The sequence below is a fragment of the Erythrolamprus reginae genome, chromosome 1, assembly GCF_031021105.1.
Source record: "Erythrolamprus reginae isolate rEryReg1 chromosome 1, rEryReg1.hap1, whole genome shotgun sequence".
In the NCBI taxonomy this organism is placed as follows: Eukaryota; Metazoa; Chordata; class Lepidosauria; order Squamata; family Dipsadidae; genus Erythrolamprus; species Erythrolamprus reginae.
In genome coordinates, this window is record NC_091950.1 from 326,102,999 (window position 1) to 326,120,517 (window position 17,519).

The following is a 17,519-nucleotide window of genomic DNA, read 5'->3' on the forward strand; positions in this document are numbered from 1 at the left end:
GTTGTAAAGAGACAAAGCTATCAATTTGTGCCTAAGTAACTTTAAATTTTATTTGCAGAATTAATATAGAAGCTCGCAAATCTCCAAAGTTATCACGAGCTGCTCAGGAGATATCAAGATCTCCCAGATTGCCAATAAGGAAGCCCTCCATAGGATCACCTAGCTTAAATCGTAGAGAATTTCCTTTGGATGACATTACTCAGGTACCTTTTGGCCATCTATCTATTTGCCTTCTTACCAGCATTATCAGCCCTGAGTCCATTGGAGTTGGGTGGCCATTAAAGAACATTAAAATGTTATTCAAGAACGCTTAAGAGTCTGGACTAGAAGTGGGGAGACTGAAGTTGTATCATTTCTTAAGCATGCATGCTGGTTTGGATGACTTTGGGCCAATCACATTTTCTCTGACCTAGACTTGGATGTCAAAAATTATATCTACTGTATCAATCAGCTCAGACTGGCCCAATATGATAAATTAAGAAGAATACTGCATCCCAAAAACACATTCCTTGTTTTGAGCTAGGTCACAGCAGCTGAAACTTCCATTTATGAGGTCCTGCAAAGTCCCTGAGGGGAACAAGGTCTTCAGAGGGACTTAGAGCAACCCAGCCGTGTGGGGTCACTCACGAACGCGAATCCTAGAAAGAAAACTTGGACACATTTCTCTCTGGGTGAAATGACATAGTATTGAGCTGTGCACGCCCTTTTATTGGGGGGAATATGCAAATGGGATGATTATACTTACATGTCAAGTGATATACAAACATCCAATAATGTAACTCTAAGATATGACACAACTTCCGAGTCCTTCCTGTCTACATATGGCACGTAACTAGTTTCTACTAAACAAATGTCTCTCATGGCCAATTTCCTGGGACCTTTTGTTGTTAATACAGCTATCTCCTGTTTACCACAAAGCAAGGCCTTTTATCACAGCCTTCGTCCTGTTTACATTCTTGTTATTCGAGGAGAGTTGCTTTGAACCATTTTATGGCCAGTCATTTCCTAAGCAGATTTTACCAGAAATGCAGACTCACTATGTGACCTTTATGTACAGTCCTGTTCTGGCTAATGAAGTTGGAGTGCATAAGGCATTTGTTGTTAGAAGTCCAGATATCAAATCCTATCCTAACATGCTATGGCAGCTACACGTTTAGATAATGGTTCTAATCTGATATCTGATCTAATATGACTTCACCTTCAGTTTCATAGGGTGGCTTGAGACAGGCCATTGTTCCTCAGTGGCCACAATCAGTCTTATAGGGCTGATTGGAATAATTAAAATAATTAGCAATTGAAAGGCCACACACACAACCAAGCACCACATAAATACTATGCATAGAACAGCCCAATGCACACATTTTGGAGAGAGAGACAAAGTTCCCTGAAGATAGGCTCCAGTACGAGTCCAAAAGCTTGGAAAAATAAATCTCTGATTCCAGTGACTGACTCAGATTGGATCCTGATTAAAACAAAATTTGTAAACCATCTAAAATTATTTTAATGAGCTTGTTTCTCTTATGTCTTTTCATTGCAGCACAATTATCTTGCTCAGGTCACATCAAATATCTGGGGAACCAAATTTAAAATAGTAGGCTTGGCTGCGTTCCTACCCACCAATCTTGGTGCAGGTAAAATTTAATCTTGAACTTTACTTTCATTTCAGTTTCTTCCCAACCAGGTATGCATACAGCAATTTCTTTTTAGGAAAACCCCCCACTTTTTAAAGAAATAATAAAAGTGCAGCTAATCTATCATTGCATATAGCAAAGCTTTACTTTATTCCTAAACTGCTATACTTTATAGATATAAGACTATGTAAATAAGAATATTGAACATAAAATAATTATCTATAGATAAATGTCTGAAATGAATCTACAACAATATATATATGCTACTGTATAAAAAGATTGTTCGCCTCATGCCCCTCCTATCTTTCTTTTTGTATTCCCATCCCTTTTCCCCTTTCTTAATAAATTAATAAAGTATATTTTTTTTAAAAAAAGTGTAACTAATGGAACAGACAACATAGAATAGAAGTGTCTGGTTGCATTAAACATTGATAATGATGTTATCCAGATTTACCCAGGGATTTCTCATGTTCTGTCTTGTCTGTGGTTTGATGCCAATTTCTATATCTTGGCAAGAAAGGATAATTCCCATAATCACATGTTAGATGGGGACATTACAATGAACCGATTTTCATTCGTTATTTGGGGAGACGACTAGTCTTGTAAATGATCTGAAATTATTCTTCAAAATCTCTAGAGGCTTCTGACACTGATGTTCCTGTTGAATTATTCACAGGATCGCATCACCCAAATCAGAAGTCTAGTGATTGTTAATTCATTAATTCTGTATGGCCTAAAATTTCCAACTTTTCATCTTTGGATTTGGGGTTTTTATTTCTTCCCTCTTTTGTTCATCCTTTCTGCAGTTATCTATAAAACCAGCTTGCTGCATCTTCAGCCAAGGCAAATGACCATTTATCTCCCAGAAGTGCGGAAGATCTCCACTGATTATATCAACCTACCTGTTTTCAATCCCAATGTTTTTAGTGAAGATGAAGATGATTTGCCAGGTGAGATTTAACTTGCATATTTAGTTCCTTGATGGAGTACGCAAACAGTGGTTCTGCTGGAAATAAACAGTTTGGGATACATGATTCTTATAACCTGATTTAAAGCCTATATAAGGACAATCATAAAAAGACATTGTGAGCTTGCTCCTTGCTTTGGAGTTTGAAACAAGGCCACGGACTCCAAAATCGATGGTCTATTTTAATGCTTCCATCAGGGACTTAACAGATCCTAAGAAGCCTTTACTGAATCCAGATCTGTGCAGATAATTCATCCCTCTACCAACCTCCTGCTTTATATTGCTTATTGAGCTGAGAGATCTGATGAAGGCTGGGGAGATGGAAGAGCCTTTGTTTGTTTGTTTGTTTGTTTGTTTGTTTGTTTGTTTGTTTATTTGATTTGATTTGATTTGATTTGATTTGTATGCCGCCCCTCTCCGAAGACTCGGGGCGGCTAACAATAAAAAAACAATGTAAACAAATCTAATATTAAAAATAATCTTAAAAAACCCAATTTAAAGAACCAATCATACATACAAGCATACCATGTATAAATTCTATAAGTCTAGTGGGGAAGGAAAAATTTCAATTCCCCCATGCCTGACAACAGAGGTGGGTTTTAAGGAGCTTGCGAAAGGCCAGGAGGATGGGGGCAACTCTGATATCTGGGGGGAGCTGGTTCCAGAGGGTCGGGGCCGCCACAGAGAAGGCTCTTCCCCTAGGTCCCGCCAAATGGCATTGTTTAGTTGACGGGACCCAGAGAAGGCCAACTCTGTGGGACCTAACTGGTCGCTGGGATTTGTGCAGCAGAAGGCGGTCCCGGAGATATTCTGGTCCGATGCCATGAATGGATGATGTGATGCAAGGCATCTATTAGTTATGGAATTTGACAGAAATCAAATTCTTGCAATGTCCAAGACTTTGTCAAGAATTTGATTTCTGTCAAATTCCATAACTTTATAGTATGTCTTGCCAAGATCCTATAAGGCAGTGGTCCCCAACGTTTTTTCCACCAGGGACCAGTTTCAGCAAGACAATTTTTCTATGGCCCGGTGGGAGCGGAAAGGGGTGTGGTTGAGGGCGGGATTAAGCATGGGGGTGCTGGTCCTCCCCACCCCTCTTTACTGCCATCGCTCTATGGCTGGCATAACCTGCCTCCCAAGCCCTCTTGCCCAGCGGGAGCTAAGCGCTGGAGAGAGGGGGTCAGGCTGGCCCTCCTGCCTCTCCCCAGCCAAAAACGCAAAAGCGCCCCGCGGCAGAAGCCAAAAGAGGCTTGAGCCTCTTGGTCCTTCCCGCCCCTCTGTCCCGTCCATCGTCCTGTGGCCGGCAGAACCTGCCTCCTGAGGCCTCTTGCCTGGCGGGAGTCGAAGCGCTGGAGGGAGGGGGTGGCGGCATGAGGGCTGGCAGCTGCTGACTCCATGGACCGGTGCAACATGCCCCGCGGCCCGGTACTGGTCCGCGGCCCGGTGGTTGGGGACCCCTGCTATAAGGAATATAAAGCTGGTGATATACTAGATCACTCTGGTGAAGCTTCTAGGTCTTATAATGTTCTTATAATGTTATAATGTTCTGAATAACAACATTAAGAACTAACCCCAAAGGGTAAAGAACGTTTGGCAATCTATACATGTAAACAAGAAAGCACAAATAATAACTAATCTCTGTATTATGTGGGTATGCATGAACTGGATTCCAGTGAGATCTAACCATTGCTAATGAGGATTTTTGGGAACTTAAGAGCCATTTTTGGAACTGGGAATTTAATCATCACCATTAGGATTACATCATTTACAAATTTGCTCATCTTCTGAGGCTAGGTTTTCATACAATACAAAGATTTGCAATCACAATTACTCAGGCCTGGAGCAGATAATAGCATTTCTTAATGGTAAAATCAATATGCCTTGATTAAATACTATTCCTGCCAAATTATCAAGCCACAACAATATTGCCAGGAACTCCTAGATATTTGTGTGTTCATCTTATTTTTTTCATGCCCAGGTTTTAGGAGGACAGGTGAGATCTTGCTTTTATAGAAAGACATGCTGTGTAAATTGGATGCCCCATCATTTCAGGTTATTCAGGTTGCATGTCAACATTGAGTTTTTTCTTCAAATTATATTCAAGTATCTTTAATGGTAGCATTTATTCATTTCTAGTACAACTCTATTCTTTAAAGATTGCTGAGATTAAAGTGAGGTTAGGTGCATTTAAAATCTTCAGGTTATATAATTACTGTGTTTTCATAATTGCTTGGCTCTAATAATATAAATTAAAATTTATTGTATGATTACTCACTTTGTTAAATTTACATCAGAGAGCCTAATTATACCTAAATAGATTGTCTGGTGTCACACCAGCCTGGTCTGTAAATCTTGGCTGTTTAGTCACGTAAGCATTTATTCAGGAATTGGCTTATTTGACAGATGGCTCACTAACATGATTTAGTTACTTTATTAGACAAATGGAAGCCTTAAACACATAGATTTCTCCATGACAGCACATAAAAATCAAAGCCTTTATGGATGTCTGCAGTCCAAGGTTTGAATACCAGGAAGTTTGTTCCTATGTTTATGAGTTGCTAAATAGTTAGCCATTCTTTTGATGACTTTGGAGTGAAGGTATATTGTTTTACTGGCATAATGGTTCATTGGAGCCTGGGAGCTATTCGTTTCTGGTAAAATTCTTCATCCTTTATTCACATTATAAAATAACAGTGGGTGATCCTTAACAAGGATTTATTTATATTCAATTCTAACCTCCTCCTTGGGGCAAATTCACATTATCCTTTTTAAACCAGTTAGTTAGCACCAAGGGATAGCAGAATTTCAGCCAATCAAGATTCCTTTTAGACCAGGATAATTTGTTGTTGTTGGGGGTAAAAATGCTTTGCAGGAAGAATACAAAGCATATTTGATGGTTATTTGATTTGCTGCTCCTGACAAGACAATACTGCACAGATGCATTCATTTGAGTAACAATGCAAATTCAAAGGTGGAGTAAGTCAAAGTATTTGCTAAGTGGTAGATTAACAAAATGAATTATAGAGAGGAGAAGAATAGGATAGCCTGTAAGCCAGGGGTGTCAAACTTGCTTCCCTTTGTCATCACACAATGTATCACAACTTTCCCCCTTTGGTAAATTGGGGTGGCTGTGGCCAGCGCGTGACGCATCTGGCCCATGGCCCACGAGTTTGACACCCCTGTTGTAAACGATACTTGAAATCTGATTCTATAAGTCTAATATATCTATTGAAAATAAAAACCTCAGTGCCATAATGTAACACTATGTGTTTATATGACAGTGACTGGAGCATCAGGAGTTCCTGAGAACAACCCACCTTGCACTGTAAACATCCCAATTGCTCCTATTCACAGCTCGGCTCAAGCAATGTCACCAACTCAAAGCATAGGGTTGGTGCAGTCTTTGCTCGCTAATCAGAATGTGCAACTGGACGTCCTTGCGAATCAGACGACAGCTGTGGCAACAGCAGACCACATGGCTGATAATGCAGTCCATTACCCAATCCCAAGCAGATACTCTAGCCCAGGCCAAGTGATCTTCGGAGGAGTAGAAATGGGACGCATCCTCCAGGTCCCTCCTCAGTTACCCTTGCCACCTCCGAATGCCATCCAGATGGCAATTGTGGACCACAGAGATGGGGACAGAGACCACGAACACCTCCAAAAAGCTAAGACTCTGCGTCCCATCCCCCAGTTGGCTGAAGGAGACACGGCTGTCTACAGCACTGCCCAAGAAATTCAGCTGAACAAAATAAACCCTCCTCCTCCATACCCCGGAACCATACCCGCGGCTCCTACCATGGCTCCACCACCACCACCTCCTCCTCCAGTACCTCCACAACCTCCGGTTGATCTCTGTTTGAAAAAAGGTGATTTCTCTCTGTATTCAGCAGCCCATTACCAGACCCCTCTTGGCTACGAGAGAATCACCACCTTCGACAGCAGTGGGAATGTCGAGGAGGTGTGCCGCCCTCGAACCCGGATGGTGTGTGCCCAGAACACGTACACTCTGCCCGGGCCAGGCAGTTCGGCCACTTTACGGATTACTTCCTCGGAGAAGAAGATCCAGCAGCCATGCACTAGTGCCACCTTGAACAGGCTCACCGTTCCGCGTTACTCCATTCCAACAGGGGACCCACCCCCTTATCCAGAGATTGCCGCTCAGCTAGCTCAAGGCCGGGGCATCACGCAGAGGTTGGACAATAGCATCATCCACGCTACGCTGCGGAGAAACAGTAGGGAGGCAGCCCTGAAAATGGCTCAGCTGGTGGACAGTCAGAGGGCCACTTTGCAGTTCCCACTGAAAATGAAGAGCAATGTTGTAGGAGCCCAGTACCAGCAGCGAGTGCCAACTGCCCTGTACACATGCAGTCAGTGCAGTAGCAACACGAACAATGGTGCCAGCAACACAAACAATGGCAATGGGAACATCGGTAATATCAACGTAAGCAGCGGCACATCAGGCCTCGGCACTATGAGGCCTGACGTCACCACGGGGAGCAGCTCTCAGCACAATTCGGTCATTGCACACTCCGCCAGTACATCGCCTTTGGCCTCCCAGTCCTCTTACAATTTACTGAACCCACTTGACAATTCTCGGGAGCGGACCGATTACGTAAACTCTGCCTTCATGGAGGACGAGGCTCTTTCTCAACACTGCCCTGTGGAGAAATCGGCACGCCATGTCCCTGTAGCCATGGCAGAACCTAACATTGCTGTAAAAAGGCCCCCTCCCTATCAGTGGGAACCCATGGTGAGCGAGGAGATATGGGTTCCTCAAGAAAGAACAGCTCATAATACTTTGCCCAACCCTGGCAAATCCAACCCTCTAGTCATTGGCCAAGCTCAACATTTGGATATATCCCGAGCAACCTTTGTTTCCCCCAAATCTCCAACCAGCCCCACTGCCACTTTCCAGATGAGTTATGGTGTTGGAGCACCATACTTGGGAAATTATAGTATCCCCCCTCCTCCCCTTCCTCCTCTTCAAGGAATGCAGGTCCCCTGTTCTCCCAAAGAAGCTCTGGCCCCATCCCAAATTGTACAACAGGACCCGTCTGTTGTTCTTCAACCAGCCTATCCCTCAAACCTCTCCTACTGCCCTTTGCCTCCCATGTATCCTGGAAATAGTACTTGTTCAAGTTTACAGCTGCCACCAATGGCCTTGCATCCGTGGAATTCCTATAGCACATGCCCACCTTCTGTCCAGAGTACCCAGAACGTTCTGCCACCCAAGGCGCTTCTTGTGGTGGACAAATCTGTTATGTCTCCACCACCAGTAGAGCCTCCGGGTCATGTAGGCTCTGATGCGATGGCAGAGACAGCAGATAACTTCCAAGAAGTGCTCTCCTTGACTGAAAGTCCCATTTCTCAGAGGACAGACAAGTTTGGGAAGAAGAATCGCAAGCGCCTGGACAGCCGGGCGGATGAAGGAAATATGCAGGCTATCACAGAGGGAAAAGTCAAAAAGGAGGCCAGGACCACATTGACTGACTTCAATTCCCTAATAGCCAGCCCACGACTGGGCAGGGAGAAGAAAAAAGTCAAGAGTCAGAAAGATCAGCTGAAGTCAAAAAAACTGAACAAGATGAACGAATTTCAGGACAGCTCAGAAAGTGAGCCTGAGCTGTTTATTAGCGGGGATGAACTGATGAATCAGAGCCAAGGGAGTAAAAAAGGTTGGAAAACTAAAAGGAACTTGAGGACAGCCAGCGAACTGGATGAGTTTAAATGTCGAAAAGCGAACGAGAAGGAAGATGGACGGCTGGGAAACCAGGGCTTCGTATACGTGATGGCAAATAAACAGCCTTTGTGGAATGAGGCAACCCAGGTCTATCAGCTGGACTTTGGAGGGAGGGTGACTCAAGAATCTGCAAAGAATTTCCAGATTGAGCTGGAAGGAAGACAGGTAAGCTAACCAAGAGAAAATGGAAAACCTTTTGTGTTTAACATGTATGTCAGGTGAAGCTTCATACGATTGCTGTTGAACAGGTTACCTGTTTTCTTGCAAAGAATGACCCACACTCATACACACAAACACACATACTGTAGATGTACTGCTGATACTAGAGATATATTTGTACCAGAAATTAGACATGAGTTTAAGTACAGATAAGAATAAGTGTGGATCATGGCTAAGGAACTTCTAGCCCTCAACTTCTGATATTCTTTGTAATAAACCTTGCTAATTAGAACTACTAAGAGTTATAGTTCAGCAATCAATGGAGACCACAAATTTCCCACTTTTACAGTTCTCTTTGAGATACCTGCAACTTTTGGGTATCCTGAAAGGCTTGAAACCATGAAAAAATAAATCTGTTTTGTTCCAGGAAGAGAGTGGAAGGTAAGAGAACTCCCCCCCCCCGGATATTTGCAATAATAAAAATTGCCAAGCCACATTACTAGAAACTCTCATTGTCTGGGAATATAATATGGTCTGAGAAACATTTATGATCTGTGAGTATCACAGAAATAATAAACATTGGGAAGAATTGGGAGGACATATCTTGCAATTTGATACGATAAACACAAATGACATGAATCATGTAGTTTGCTTCATTCATATCACATTTCACATATCACATAATACTGAGTCTTTATTGTTGCTCTCCTCCAAAGAGCAACCTTCCCCCCCCCCAGTAAGTAGATTAAAATAACTTCCTCACACACACATATAGGAGCAAGGGAATTACAAAGGAAACTATGATTACTGAGCATATTAACCAACCAATCACAACCCATAATGATACTCCCAATTTACACTTTATCTCCTTCCAGGAGTCTCTTTAAAAAGCCAATTGTTTACAGCTTTCCTATAACTCAACAGGAGATCAGATGTGACTGATGCAAATTGCATAACTTACATAATTAAGGCTTGACACCAGTCTGGCATATAAACATTTCTGCTACAAAACAACAACAGTGTGAACACAAGTGTTAAGAAGAAAGTGTATGATACAAAATTCTGACTCTGGTTTTTCCTCGCTTATAAGAGCTGCTGTATTACGTACTTTAGTAATAGAACCTAGCTAAACATAGACACAAAGTGGTTTTCAAAATTAAGCCAGTATTTTGTTTTCTAAAAAGAGAGAAATCATACTTTCTGGCTTTTAAAATGAGTTCCACAATTGACTGAAATAGAACAGTTCTTTGGAAACTGCTTCAAGATTTATAATGTAAACAAATGAGTATAAATAAAACGACTAATGAGGTTTGGTTGACTTGGAGCTAATGTGATATAGGAACCCTGCCATTGTTCCACTTCCAGGCATGTAGAATTCAACTCCCAGAATTCTTAACCACAAGGTCATATTGGCTGGAGAATTCTGAGAACTGAAATCCACAATCTGGAGATTGTTGAACACTGTTTTATGATTTAGCAGTGTGTGCAAGTTCAGTTTTGACATAATCAGTAAGCCATGGTTCAGTCCAGAATAGTTGTTTAAAGCAGTGGTCCCCAACATTTTTTCCACCAGGGACCAGTTTCAGCAAGACAATTTTTCTATGGCCCAGTGGGGGCGGAAAGGGGCGTGGTTGGGGGCGGGATTAAGCATGGGGGTGCTGGTCCTCCCCGCCCCTCTTTCCCGCCATCGTCCTGTGGCCGGCAGAACCTGCCTCCCAAGCCCTCTTGCCCAGCGGGAGCTAAGCGCTGGAGAGAGGGGGTCAGGCTGGCCCTCCTGCCTCCCCCCAGCCAAAAACGCAAAAGCGCCCCACGGCAGAAGCCAAAAGAGGCTTGAGCCTCTCGGTCCTTCCCGCCCCTCTGTCCCATCCATCGTCCTGTGGCCGGCAGAACCTGCCTCCCGAGGCCTCTTGCCCGGCGGGAGGCGAAGCATGAGGGCCGGCAGCTGCTGACTCCACGGACCGGTGCAACATGCCCCGCGGCCCGGTGGTTGGGGACCCCTGGTTTAAAGAACCTAATGCTCATATGGCTGCCATTCTCTTTGAAAACCTTAGCACTGCTAGTAGAACTTCATTCCAGCTGGATGATTTGAGCCAATCACTTTTCCTCAGACCCATCCACGTCATAGGGTTGTTGGGGGAGAGGGAAATAAGAGAAAAAGGAAGTAGCATTATGTATGTTTGCTGCCTCAAGTTACTTATAAACTAAGGCAGAACAACAATCTAACAAATAAACATGAATATAATTCTTGGTAGAAGACAAAGGATTGTGAGCTTCTTCCTGTAATGGCCAACTTTCTATTCATCTGACTTATTCACTGGGGAACAGCAATTTTGTTGTGTTAAATCTGTGACTTGTTTTCAAGTAACTTTTGATCTCTGGATCCAAAAATAACCACAGTTTTTGTCTATCACGTCAACTTTTTAAGCTACAGGGTACCTTTCAAAGTCATACAAATTGTGCATATAAAGGAAAGGAAAAACTTACCAAATATACGGTTTACAAAGAATAATTTTATTCATACAAAGGCTATAATAGTTACTGCAAGTTAAATTGTGTTCATACAAATAATTGGTTTTTTTTATTGAATGGTAATTATACAAATTAAGGTAAATTTTTTCGCTTATAGTTTTTTCTGGAGTGTTTAATCTGGACATTCTCACTTGATGCTCCAACAATAGTCACCCATCATATGTACATCCAATCTACCTTGATACCCTGCTTCCATGACCTTCAAATCTTGGTGGAATCGCTCACCCTGCTCATCACTGACTGCACCAAGATTTTCCCTGTAGTTAGCAAGATGGATATGTAAATAATGCAATTTGATGCTCATGTTACCTAATTAATTATATATTATATATATATAAGGTGTAGAGAAAAAACTTGACGTGGTAGAAGAAAACTAACTACGGTTTTGAAACCAGCATGCGTAATTAACTATAAAAAAGCTCAAAAATCAAACTCAACAGAAATTGTGTTACAAATTGTTCCCCATGTTATTTACTCTTTCTCTTCAGCTACTAACTTTATTCTTCTTCCCCCCCCCTCCCCCAAATCTTTCAGGTCATGCAGTTTGGACGGATTGATGGCAATGCCTATATCTTGGACTTTCAATATCCATTTTCAGCGGTGCAGGCCTTTGCAGTAGCTTTGGCTAATGTGACTCAACGTCTGAAATGAAAAGAGAAAAACAGCCCAGAGAGGATTACAAAAATAAAATAAAAACCCACCCCAGCCAATGGAGCTTTCTTGTAAGGGCCAGCCCAGGAAATGTCAGGGTGGAGGTCCTAGTAGAGTTGCGCAAAGGAATCTGAGAGGAAAGGTGGAAATGCAACTGGAAAAGTCTACCAGTGCCCGAAGGAGGGCATCAACTTTAAACACTTGGGGGAACGGGGTGGGGACCCTTTTGGTTTGGGGTTAAACTTATTTGAATAAATATTTTGCTGATTTTTTTGGAGCAAGGGAAGGATGAGATCTATTTGGTATTATGCTGGGAAAATGTGGCTTTTGACTTGCGATGGTTCTTCTGTGTTTGCTGCAAAAAATAGCTAATGTAAGACAATAGAGGGATTTTAAAGATTGTCCATCCTTCCTCCCTCTCTCCGTCCCTCCCTTCCTTCCTCCCTTCCGTCCTCCCATCTTCTTTCCTTCTTTCCTTTTTTCTTTCCTTCTTTCCTTTTTTCTTTCCTCCCTTCCTTTCTTCCTCCCTTCCGTCCTCCCATCTTCTTTCCTTCTTTCCTTTTTTCTTTCCTTCTTTCCTTTTTTCTTTCCTTCCTTCCTTTCTTCCTCGCTTCCGTCCTCCCATCTTCTTTCCTTCTTTCCTTTTTTCTTTCCTTCCTTCCTTCCTTCCTTCTTTCTTTCCTTCTTTTCCCTCTGTTCTTTCTAAAACAGAGAAATCATGACCCCCCCACTTTGGACTTGTTGGTATTATTTATACATCAATTATAGCAGCAAAGAAAAGGGAAAAAAAGAACAAGAAGGCTATAATATACTTGAAGACATGTGTTTCTTCCCAGATAGCTGAGCTCTGTAGGCATGGTGGGGATTTGTTGGAAATCCATATCTAATTCCTAAAATATTCTTCAAAAAAAAAAAAGCTATTACTTTTGGGGGTAGTTTGCAAAAGATGCTGTGTTGAAGAAGCTAGTGGTTCCCCTCCGCTTCCTTTTCATTGTGATCTGTGATCTGGATTATGAGTCTGTACCAGACAGTAAAAACTAGGGGGCGGGAGGGGGGAGGCCAGGGAATGAGGCATGCAGATACATGTTGTTTTGAAATATTTGTATTGATTTTTTTGTATGAATGTAGGATACATATGACTTGGTGTGGCATTTAAGTAAGAGCTGCATCTTCTGGTCCTCACTTAACAATGTTTACAAACTAAATAAATAAAAATGTAACTTTCGAGCAATTGGAGTTCCACAACGTTGTAGTACTAATCCAGAAGACTATTGGCAAAAACTGGAGCACTTTTTGTGAATTATAGGCAACGGGCCAGATTGGTGTCTTGAGAAAACCAAAATCAGATCAGGATCCAGCATTTAGACTGGGGTAGGTACATTTAGCTAAGGGTGGCTAGATTTAGCTACATTTGGCTAAGATTTAAGAATGGATTAACATAACCAGACTGTAGAAAGGGATTGTCTTAAGGTTTGACTGGAGGAAATCAAGATGAGATAGTCCAAACAATATTGTGAATATTATTGAACTATTATGGGCAAAACTTGATGTCTAACAGGATAAGATCAAAGCTAGTGTATTACACTGGAGTAAATTTCCTCTTCTTTTACTATTCTTGCTGAATGAATTCCACTAAGGATGGATGCTAAATTGTAAAATCAGAAGGTTCCTGGTTTATATCCAGCTGAATCTGTGCTGGTTAAAAAATAAAACCAGAGATGGAGAAAACTTCCCTTTTCTTTGTTTTTCAATTGAATATAACCATTTGGCAATAAATTGGAGTGACAGTGCCCCAATAAATTATTTGAAAGTCAAAGCAGAGGGACAATGTAATAGTATCTTTTATTTAACTTTGGATAGCGAGAGATATTATTTCTCCTTGATAAATTGTCTATAATGTTTCAAAACCTATGACAGAGATGGTTTTAAGAGGGAGGTGTATGTGTTTCAGTTTTATGAACTCATTAAATTCCTATTTTTCTTGGCGTTGAGTGTGCAAACCAAAACAGCTTCCTTGAAATGCTGCAGATTTCAGGAAAGCACATTTTTTGTTGTTGGTAACGCATACAGAAGTTTTATCTAGAAGGAAAAGCATACATAAACCAGTTTGGTCATAAGTAATCCAAATGTTATGTCCCATATTTCCCACAATTGGATTTTTTTTTAAATTGTGCACTTGAAGGCCCAAGTACATAAGTAGACTTCTTTTATTATTTAGTAAAGACAAATTCTATTAACAAAGGAATAAGTAGGGAGTGGGAAATTTGGAGGAGCTGAAATTGCTGTTCACTTCTTGCATTATCCCTAGCTTCTGCAGCTTCATCCACTATTATTTCCATTTTGGAATGAAAAGGCTTAAAAATTACAAAAATAATAGTTCTATACTAAAGGGGCATTTCTCAGGATGTTGCATTGTTTATTTAATGCAACCACATGGGATGATCACAGAACACAACATTATAAATCGGTGGCTTCCTGTGCTGTACTTTTCAGCCCTAAACAATCATGTATTTGCAGAGTCCTTGGGGGAAAGGTATTTGGGGGGGCAGGGGGATATGCATATTCCTTTATGGACCACTCCATAAGACAAAGAAGCAGAACAAAACATTATCTTGTCCCCATACAGTGCATTCAAAGCATTGTCTTTTCCTGGAAGATACAGGCACCAACAGCCTTGCCCTCCCTCGTTTCTTGTTTTGAATTACCTGTCCAAAGGTAATTGGCTTTTTTTAGCTTGGAACCGAAAGTATCTAGGTTCAGACTGTCCCTTCTTTTTGACCCAGGAGAACATTTGCCCATTTCACCTTCCTGGTACAGATCCCTAGTGAAAGAGATCCTCTAATTCTGAGGAGCAGCTCTTCATGACCCAAAAGTAGCTGCGTTCTTTGAACAAAGAGATAACTTTATTGAAGAATAAAGGTTTCACCTGGTCAATGTTATGTCTCAAGTTGTTCAGCGCTCAGACGTAAGTCTGATAAAAGAAATAAATGAATGAAACGGCAACCCTGCTTCTGACCAATCAAGAGGACTTAGGTGTCTCTTCTAACAACTACATTTTGGTTAGATGTCTGTAGATCAGATGATGGTTGTTCTTGGACAAGATATTTTTTTTAAAATAAGGCTTCTGTGTCATAAAAAATATTTTAGAATGCAGCTCTTGCTATATCCACCAGACACCTTTTTATGATATCTAATGTTAGAAAGTCCATCTTTCTAAATTTATATCTCTGAATAACACCCAATTGCAAAGCACACATTTTTATTAATAGGAAAATACCATCTTTCATTTTCATTTCATTTTCATTTATTCATTTGTCCAATACACAAATACATAGGAAGAAAAATAGACATGTGGTAATATACATGAGGGAGAAAGTAAACTTAGAGGAGAGGATATATGAAAGGAAGAGAATATATAATATAGGTGAAAGAAGGGAAAGACAATTGGACAAGGGACGAAAGGCACACCAGTGCACTCAAGTGCTCCCCTTACTGGCCTCTTAGGAACCTGGAGAGGTCAATCGTGGAGAGTCTAAGGGAGAAATGTTGGGGGTTAGGGGTTGACACAATTGAGTCCGGTAGTGAGTTCCATGCATCTTGGCCACATGTTTTGGTGCAAGAACAATTTTATTTCCTAAATGCTGGATTCCCCCCCCCCCCCACACACTCCTATTTGGGAGGAGAATAGGTCAGTCCTCACAAACAATATAGAGGTTAGACAGGCTGTAAGTCTGAAACCTGTGGTGTGCCCAACACTATTGGAATCCAAATCTTATCAATGAATAAGCAGGACTAGCAGTTAAGAATGAAAGACTTGATCCAATAGGAGTTGGAAAGCTGCAGAGTCCATCATCTTGCTGTTCTGCTTCACTCTCATTTGTTGGACCTAAGGGAGAAATGTTCCCAGTTCACTCGTGCCTGTCAGTCGTCGGAGAGCCGGTCGCAAAGGGAGTGTGAGGCTCCACCCACCCACCTGGATGCCGCCATTTGAGTTCTTTTACCCTCTGCACATGCACAGGATGCTTTGCGCATGCACAAGAGGTAAAAGAACTCAAATGGCGGCATCCGGGCGGAGCCTCACACTCCGTTCGCGACCGGCTCTCCTATGACTGACAAACACAAGTGAACCTGGGGTTACTCAGTTCTAATTCCAGAAGAGAGATGGATAACTTTTGATGACTTGAACAGATTAAAAACAAGCTGAGAGGGCAGAGATTTGGTGACATTGAAAAAGATTTCCAGAGATTTTTGGTCCATGTACATGTGATGCATTAGACCTAAAACAAGAGTTAACATACTGTTTTGTTTTTAATTGTCCTAAACAATCAGACTCCTCTCCCTTGGCTATTTGCACGTTTTGGGACTGCCACTCTAACCCCCCCCCCCCCCCAAAAAACCCCAAACCCACTGATTTCTTTTGCTCAACCATCTTTCCTTAGCAAATTGCTGTAATTTTCCATTTTCCAATAGCATAAACTGCTTTTTTCCTAGGAAATCTTGCCATGTCTGAATATTCTCAATCTAGAGCAGTGTCTCCCAGCTTAAGCAGTTTTATGATATGTGAAATTCAAGAATTCTCCAATAAACATGCTGGCTGGGGATTTCTGAGAATTGAAGTTCACACAACTTAGAATTGCCAAGGTAGAGAAATACTGATTTTGCCCCTGAAGAAATTGCTGAGAAAGATTTAACAACTGATATTTGCAGTAAATGTTGCCATTATATTCTGAGACTATTTTGAACATCCTCTTGTTTGGATTTACTGAGAGTGGCCATTCCCCTCTAAGAAATCGTCTTCGGTATTGTTGCCTTTGGATATTGCTTCCAACACTCCTTGGTTTGAAGAAATGCCTAATAAATTAATATAATTACAGCACATTTGGTTTACAGTGTGAAATTGAGGATTATTTTTAGGCTTATAAGAAACCTTTAATTGGAAATGATTATTTTTTATTTATATAAAGCTTGATAATGTATGTATTATTTTATATGCTGCTCCATTTCTGAAGGCTCTTGAGTATCTTGACTTTTGGGATCTGGTAGTATTGTATACTTTCCACCATGGAAACTTATAGCTTCATACAAAATATAACAAATATACTGCCTAGAGCCCTTCCCTGAGGTGATGGATGGTTTTGAAATAAGATGGATGGATGGATGGATGGATGGATGGATGGATGGATGGATGGATGGATGGATAGATAGATAGATAGATAGATAGATAGATAAGATAAGATAAGATAAGATAGAAAAAAAGACAGACAGAGATACAAGAAACAAGAATTGGCATGTTCAGAGATTGTGGCAGCATTTGACATTTTGAGTTGTCGTCATCATCATCATCAGGTCCTATGCAGAGCATGTTGGGCAGTAAATATTTCCAGCAATTTTGATCTTTGCAACCACTTTAGCTTCATTCCAAGAAACATTAATAACCTTAAGAGAAAAAAAACCCACAGACCAGCACTGACCAAACTGGTGCCGTGACGTCATTGTGATGTCACCTGCAGTTTGCTACCAGTTCAGGTGAACTGAAGAAACCCACCTCTGACTAGGACCTAACGAATGAGAAAAGGGCTTAGCAGGCTACTTTGTTTTTTGACTATATAATGAGTTTTGAACAGGTTAAGTCCAATCTAATCTCTGGAAACCCCCAACTCTCATCCCAAATAAATAAATGAAAAGCAAATGCAGGAATATTAAGTGTTGTTCTATGAGTTGATATTTAAGAAAGAAAACAACAACTGCAAATAAATTATTAACAGCAGTGGTTTGATACTACATATAAAGTAGCTGAAAGGGAACACAGGTTTAGACAAGGCATTCAATTTTTTTT

At 41.2% G+C, this 17,519-nt stretch overlaps 1 protein-coding gene across 1 annotated transcript in view; it reads left to right on the forward strand.

Moving 5' to 3' along the window:
• The window catches only part of TULP4 (TUB like protein 4), an 84,702-nt gene extending 71,788 nt beyond the window's left edge, over positions 1 to 12,914 (forward strand). Inside the window, exons 10-14 of the mRNA XM_070733780.1 lie at positions 59 to 203; positions 1,538 to 1,631; positions 2,438 to 2,581; positions 5,883 to 8,509; positions 11,567 to 12,914. Coding sequence (XP_070589881.1) covers positions 59 to 203; positions 1,538 to 1,631; positions 2,438 to 2,581; positions 5,883 to 8,509; positions 11,567 to 11,683 — 3,127 coding nt within the window. The 3' untranslated portion in view covers positions 11,684 to 12,914. The remainder of the gene's footprint in view (positions 1 to 58; positions 204 to 1,537; positions 1,632 to 2,437; positions 2,582 to 5,882; positions 8,510 to 11,566) is intronic.
• Positions 12,915 to 17,519: the final 4,605 nt, after the last annotated feature.